A 7,738-nucleotide genomic window follows, 5' to 3' on the forward strand; every position below is an offset into this window, starting at 1 on the left:
GAAGATTGTCGTAGGGGTTCGGCCGTTATAAAAAGGTTAAGAACCACTGACCTAGCCGAAAGGCTTTTGTCTTTGGTTTAAATCCTGCACACTATCTAGTCTGTGCCTTGCCGTATGTGGGAATGGTTGATGATGGGCTGATTTAAAATTATGTCATTAGTGGGCCTGGTGCATTACTAGTACTGTACACAAAGCAATACATATTAGTTTCAGAAAACAATCCACTTGCCCACAGCAATCGAACGTTTTTTATTGAACCTCTTCCTGGAAGTACCATCGTTTGCAATAGTAAGTGACATGTTCAATGCACCACAGACGTTCAGTAACCTATTAAGATTAGTATTTTACCATGTGCTTCCATGCGCCCTAAGTTTAATTCGATAGAACTACCAACACAAAAACTCCACAAAAATTAATACCGATGGTATTGAATAAAACTGCGTCCTTAATGACGAGCGGTTCGGTCTTAAGTTTTTGTTTGCTCTTATAACCTCAGCAAAACGCACTTTGAATTAAAGGGTAGAGTTACTTACACAAGAACTCACAGTACAAAAGTTTGGTAAGTACCTATAGATGGCGCAAAAAGCGCAGTTATTCATATTAAAAGAGGGACTGGGACATGGTTACTGATAAGGAACTTTTTCGTTGATTTAATGTTATTCTTATGAAACCTCCGCATACACAAATTGCCTTTTGAAACTCGCGAATGTTTTAGCGCCACTTTTTGAAATTCCGCAAACTTTTGTACTGTGAGTTCTTGTATTAGTAGCTCCACCCTTTAATTCAGGGGGCGTTTTGCAGGGGTGATAAGAGCGAACAAAAACTTAAGGCCTAATCATTCGGCATCATGGACGCAGTTTTATTAAATAAAATAAGTGGGCTGTGTTTATTTAACAAATGCACTTGTAAGGATAAACATAAAACTCCATCTCCAAACATGTATTGATTACTATTGTTGTTTGTTTTAGTTATGCCTGATTAAAACGCATCAGTCCTATTATAATGTCACAACATTTCAATTAATTTGAATTGCAAAACTTGACAATTTAAGATTTATTTGTTGTGTTTTTAGACACAGGAAAACAACATAACGGTAAGACGGATTTTTTATATATTTTTTCAATTTAACGGATTTTAGTCCAAGTTTTTTGAACTGCCATGAAGTTTAATTTCGTGTTGATATTATACTTTATGAAGACTTTAAAGTAAATCCTGTATTGTCACGATCCCAAAATGTCAAATCTTTATTAAAATTTCTTTTTTAAGTACCTTTAGTATTTGAAGCAAAAAATCTACAATCTTCTTCAGTTATTTGTAGCTTAGTTATAAATGTATAATCATTACAACAGAAAAATATTTTTTTTTACAGGAACCAGATGTGGACGAGCAATGGGCGAGTGGAAAACATACTGCACTAATAACTCCAACAAGTTTATCGGTATGTAGAGTTGGCATAAAAGTATCGCAGTAAAACATTCGATTCGTCCCTTATACAAAGGTTTTTGAGAAAATTTTTGAGAAATGCTCAAACAACTAACAAAGAATATTTTTTAGATCCGAAATGTTCGGTGTTTGTCAACAAAACTATTGCAGAGGAGTTTTGCACAAATGGATCAAAAAACTCCAATTTTTCAGTCAGTTCTTTTGGTCAAACTCTTAGTAAGTTTTCGTTTTTATTCGGAAAAATCCTAAAGTCAGACGCTACTACTTTAAACATATTTATTTTAGCAAAAGAGCCTTTACTTCTGTGTAAAACATGACTACGTTTCGACAATTGCTATTGTCACCATCAGGTCGCCAGAATTAAAACAAACAGAAGGCATGCAATCTGCTTTTACCTTTTACTTCGTGTCGCACCCTTGTTTACCGTTGTGCGGCACCTAGTTGCATGCCTTGTGTGGGTTTTAATTCTGATGACCTGATGATGACAATTAAAAGCACTTGTAAAACGTAATCATGTTATACACAGAAATACTGGCTCTGATTTGTTTGCTCTGAGAAACCGTGAATAGTGTTCAAATATTTTTAGGTTTTGAGTTTCTCGAAACAGACGATTGTCCAATTCCTGAGAAAGGTGAAAGCAGCGTGCATGTAAAATATTTGTATGCTTTAATCAGTGATGCTTAAACTGTGCTGATTTCCACGAAAGATTCGTTACTTTATAAGTCATACATTCCTCCGGTGTTTAGGGACTTATTGACGATATGTGAAAGTACATGACAACGTTTTAAAGCTCATTTTTTATCAATTGGGAATAAATCTTTTCCAACACAATTTAGTTAAAACATAACTTTCTTTGTGTTGTTGGCCTGCAAAGTGTGCCGATGAATGAAATGTGAGTTTGTTAATGAATACATAAAAAGTATCTGGTAGACTGACTTGACTCATGGTTACTTACTGGAACCGAAGCACACACTGGCCGAATTCAAACGTCTCAAGTTTCCTACATTATCCGAGACTGGACACAACCATACCCCTTCACACACACACACTTTAATGTCCTAACTCTATTACATCGCCCTCTATTTTAGATCTCTGCGACATAACGCTTTTAATAACTGTGTAGCTGCAGCAAGTTTATCCACCAATTATGTGCTGCCTCGATTTGTTTTACCGTGCAAAAACTTTTTCATTTTCAGATATCATAAGCAACATCACAACTCAACTCGGAGACTACTTTTCACCAAACAAACAGCCTGAAGAAAGCATTCTCGTGGCACTAAAGAACGTCAGCATCTATCTTTCGGCCGCTTTAAGCCAAAACGTCAGACACGGCGAGAATCAAAGTATCTCCGTGAAAGATATCGCCAATGTCAGCTATGGGTATTTGCCGGAAAACAACAAAGAATTGCGTGAAGCCACCAGAAGCGAAAAAGAGATCTTTTTGCAAGGTTTCAATGTCAGCGGAGCATCATCCAAACAAAAACGAGAGGTCGTTTTGTCTGTATTCATTTTTACCGTTTATGAATTTTCTCTCAGTCAAATGCTTCCCTACTATCCCTCGGGAATGACCGAAGGAGATTCATTTTGGCATCCACCCAACTGCACCGATTTCTATCCAAGCGCAGTGGCACCTTATCTCAGCGTGCAGTTGCTTACTGATTCGGGATCTTCGATCGAATCAAGCGTAGACTTCGAGGTGGATATGTCAGGTATGTTCAGCAATTAAAACTTGCCTTTATTTTCCAGGGTTCGAAACCGGTGGTACTGAATACCACATAAATAAAAAGTGTTACAGACACAAGTATAATTCATGTGAACATTAGATTTTGCGGACTTTTGAAAGCACGAAAAGCAGAGGGTTTGCATTTGAAATAACACTAGAATCTGGTCTCACTTCCATTGTTTGTCTCAATGTTAAATTTAAACAGAACCTAAATAGCCATCACCATCAGCATTTTCAGAGAATTTTCCTTTCAAATATTCACCTGCGCCACCTATCGCCATTTAGCAAACTGTGTCTAATGTAAGCACTTGTTTATAGACTCTTGCTGTGTTAGCACATGTTCAATAAATAACACTTGGCATGTGACAGATGTCACAGTGTGTTAGATGTGCCCATAAGTCAAACATTAAACGTAAATTATTTGGCAGCTGACACGACTGTTGACGACGTGGCACTGCCGTATCTCTTCTCCATCTACCAATTGTGGCACACCATCTTGGAAACCGACTACCGATGCCTTATCATGGATCTTGCAAAAGAGATGTTTGTCTCAGATGGCTGTAGCGAAACCGTGGTCGGTACCCGTGTTACCTGTTCTTGCCAGAAATTTGGATTGTTTACGATAGTCCCCCGCGTGGTGGCGCAAGTGAGACCACAAGGGTTGGATGTAAGTTTCCTGAGAATATATTGTACGGTAATGGTTAAAGCGGGCTTCCTGACATGCTGTTGACATATATAACTTGACATAACAATACGTCAAATATGTGTTAAATTGTTGTCTGAATTTCTTTTTTAGGTCATCTTTCACGTGTTTCTGGCCATCAGCGTGATTGCGCTTATTTTCACACTGGTTGCTCTCAACAACTTCAACAAAAGAGTCAAGAACGAACGAATCGTGGTACAAATGAACCTCGTCCTTTCCCTACTGCTTTTCCTTTTTGTTCTCTTGATCGAACGGGTTTCAGTTCGGGGGAAATCTTCATGTGTGGTATCTGCCTTGTTCACCCACTTCTTCATGCTGTCCACAGGTGGGTTAAGTCTGGGGTTCGTATTGAGAGGGTTGTAAATACCTCACTTTTCTAAAGAGTAACATTCTTGATTGAAATACATTTTACATGGCAAATCAACAGTTGGTTGCTTATCAAAAGTGGTGAAATTTTCAAACAATAGGAGGTGTTATTAACTTTGACTAAAAATGGTGATCGCTTGTGGGGCTGGTTACTAATCTGGAAGCAAGAAACTATTTTGTTTTATACATTGTCGCACCATATAATATAACAAAGTTTTTGTATTTCTTTTTTCAGGATTTTTTCTTTTGATCGAAGGCATCACCATTCATACCAACATGCACAGCCGAGCATTGAAATTTAAGCGACAAAATCGGCAACGAGTGTTCAGAATCCAACTCGTTGCTGGTTGGGTTATCCCTCTCCTTATTGCCATCATGACCATAGCATTAGGCCTTCCCCTTAACACCTACTTGGAGTCCGGCCAATTCGGCTACAACCGATGCTGGTTCCCTGCCAACACCGCGATCCTTATTGCCACGGTGATAGTTCCCATAGCAACCATCTTTATCTGCACCTTTTCGCTGGCTCTGCTGACAGCGGCGCTGATAGTGAAGAGACGAATCACGCCTCTTAGCGTCATGCAGCGATCACGTGATTACGACAACATGACGATCGATGACGTCGACATGGATCACGTGATTCGAATGTGGCTTGAACACTTCCTGGTGGGCGTGGTCCTCATTCTTCCATGGGCTTTATTTTTTATGCCAGGTATGTGGTTGTTTTTTGACATGGCACTAGGTAGTTGTTTACATGCATAAAATGTACACGCTATCACCGCAGAGTCCGGTTTAAGGAACAACTATGTCACCAAAACTCATGTCCTTTACTAGACAGTGCAACTGACTTTTCACGGCAATTTTTCAACTAATATTGAATAGTCAACCAACGGTCTGGTGTGAAAAACTTGTTTTGCGCGCAGTGCACTTTTTATCACTTAAACTAGGGTCGTATTCCTTGCTAAAACGGGATTTGTTCACAAGGCAGATAAGGCTATTTTTACAAACAATTCTCGCTACTCTGCCACTTTCTCTCGGTCCCAAAGGGTGGCATAATATCGAAGTTTGACTGTAGCTGCCTGCAAGCAGTGTGCAATTTTCGCTAACACTTTATTTACGTACGTTTAGGTTACAACAGCCTGGCGGCTAATCTGCAAAATATCTACACAGCTTTTGTCTTCATGGCCATCCAAGGGATTCTCGTCTTCGTTATCTACGTCATAGTAAGCCGTGACGTCAGAACGGCCATGTTTGGCACAAACAACTATTCGAGCACCTACAGCCTCTACTGGTACGGACCAGAACAAAGCGGAGATGATTCGCCGATCGAGAATTACACAGTGTATACTCGGGATAATCTGGATGAGGCAGAGGATGACCATGAGACACCAGAAGATGGAAAGCTGCGGAGGACTTCCAGACAACAGACCAAGCAGCAGGAACAACAAAGTGACCATGAGGCAAAAAACAGCTTAACCCCATTGAAACAACAAATGCAGCATGTAGAGAAAGGGGACCAAGTGGAGAGAATACAACTCAAAAAAGTAGAGCAACTGCATCAAGAAGAGGAGCAAGATGAACAAAATGATGAAAAACAGCGCATTGAGAAGATAATGTTACTCGAAAAATTGGCCCGACTGGAGCAGCAGAAGGAGCAGAGAAAAGAGAAAGAGGGAGATAAAGAGCAAGCTGATGAGATGGAGCTGCTTGAAAAGTTAGCTTGGCTGGAACAACGTGAAAAGCATGTGAAGCCAGAAGAGCAAACTCAGGAAAATGAAAACAATGAGCTGATGGAAAAATTAGCCCAACTCGAGCAACGAGAAGAGCAAGGGGATGACACAGATCATCAGGGGACACCCTGGAAAAAGATGGAACTGACGGATGAAGTGCGAAATCAAAGAGAGTTGAAAAAGATGAAACAATTAGTCCCTTTGGAGAAAAGAAAGCAACAGAAAGACAAGGAGCAACCTATAGAGAAAGTGAAGTTGAAAAAAGTAGAGCGACCGGAAAAACGAATGGAGGAAGATCAGGTTGAACAACATAAAGATAAAGGAGAACTTCTAAAAACCCTGGCACAGCTGGAGCACCAGGAGCAGCCCGAAAAACAGACAGAGCAAGTGGAGAATTTGGAGCTACTTGAGAAATTTGCGCAGAAGAAGCAATGGAAAGATCCTCTGGAGTATCCGAAAGAGAAAGAGGAAGAAGTGGAGGACCCATTGGAAGAAATGGATCTGCAAGGGAAAATAGCATGGTTGGAGGAACGAGAAAGGAGAATGAGTAAGAGAAGCAAATGAGAATAAGGAACAAATAAATTTTGTCTCGCTGTTTTGAGAAAAGTAAAAACAACGAGACTTTGTATTGTTGAATCCAAATACCGCTTCATTTTATAATCCTTATATACCCATAAACATTGTTGTGTGCAAATCTTGCAAAGAACCATTGTTTTACATCTTAAAAAGTTACAAAACTCACAAAAAAATAGTTTAAAAATCACCACAAAACGTTTATATTATTACCGTCATTTTAATCTTTTTATCAACCGTTTTTTTTTTGTGCTGTTCTTCCTTTTACAATTATGTTTTAGTATAGATTGCTTTAATTTACAATCATTTATTCCTGCTCTTTATATTGAAATTGCACGGCAAATAATTGAATCTATGTTTTTGGGTAACTCCATCATTATGAAATCTAAAAGGTGTCTTTGCACGTTCCATTAATTACTGCAGCTGTAACCATCTGAAGAACATATTTTCGAATCCCTTCTTAAAAGCAAATGTAGCCTATGTAAGTTGTGTATTATTAGTATTTAAAAAATGATAATTGGACAAAAAAAAATCAAAAACGTGCGAATTGCAATCAATTTGTACAAAAACATGTACTTTTTTATAAGAGATCATACAAATGTAAAAGTTTTCGTGTAGTATGTAGAGCCCAACGATAGGTTCGGGTTGAATAACAACTTTCTTATGCGGGCTTTTCAATAGTTGTTTAAAGGTCATGCTTAAGGCCTGTACATTAACAAAAAGTTTTGTTAAAATTTTATAGTCATCGGGCATTCGGAACAGCGCGGAAAGATGTAACTGTATAGTCTCCCGTTTGGACATTGGACATTACGCAAAAAAGTATACAACACAAATCGACAGATTAAACTTTGTAGCACAGCACACCAGACATTTCTAATACCAGCAATCGTATTGCGTTCACCTTACAATTGCTACTAGCGAACTTTTGTTGACTATGATTTTTGCACAAGCACACCGTTATTGTTGGGCTACATATTCGAGGATGATCCGAGTAACAAATATGTGTACGAGGTTATATGAATTTCAGGTTAGGACTGGGGTCGCACATACCTTTACTGCTCGTGGTATAACTTTATTTTATTTACCTTGTTCTGCACACCAAAATAGTACCTTTTAATATTTCGCCAAATGTTTCCCTCCGTTTTTCACCTGACTTGTATTCCTCCACGTTGTCTAAGCCAAATTGCATGGAGTCCTAAA

At 38.8% G+C, this 7,738-nt stretch overlaps 1 protein-coding gene across 1 annotated transcript; it reads left to right on the forward strand.

The window, feature by feature from the left end:
* The first annotated feature begins 573 nt into the window (after positions 1 to 573).
* Positions 574 to 7,023, forward strand: LOC145219350 (uncharacterized). The gene is made up of 10 exons (XM_080086724.1): positions 574 to 622; positions 1,073 to 1,093; positions 1,370 to 1,438; positions 1,555 to 1,659; positions 2,030 to 2,074; positions 2,640 to 3,152; positions 3,595 to 3,833; positions 3,963 to 4,194; positions 4,471 to 4,947; positions 5,364 to 7,023. The coding sequence occupies exons 1-10, from the start codon at positions 574 to 576 to the stop codon at positions 6,527 to 6,529; spliced, it is 2,916 nt and encodes a 971-aa protein (XP_079942850.1). The 3' UTR covers positions 6,530 to 7,023.
* Positions 7,024 to 7,738: the final 715 nt, after the last annotated feature.

Source organism: Phallusia mammillata, chromosome 3, assembly GCF_965637545.1.
Source record: "Phallusia mammillata chromosome 3, kaPhaMamm4.hap1.1, whole genome shotgun sequence".
NCBI lineage: Eukaryota > Metazoa > Chordata > Ascidiacea > Phlebobranchia > Ascidiidae > Phallusia > Phallusia mammillata.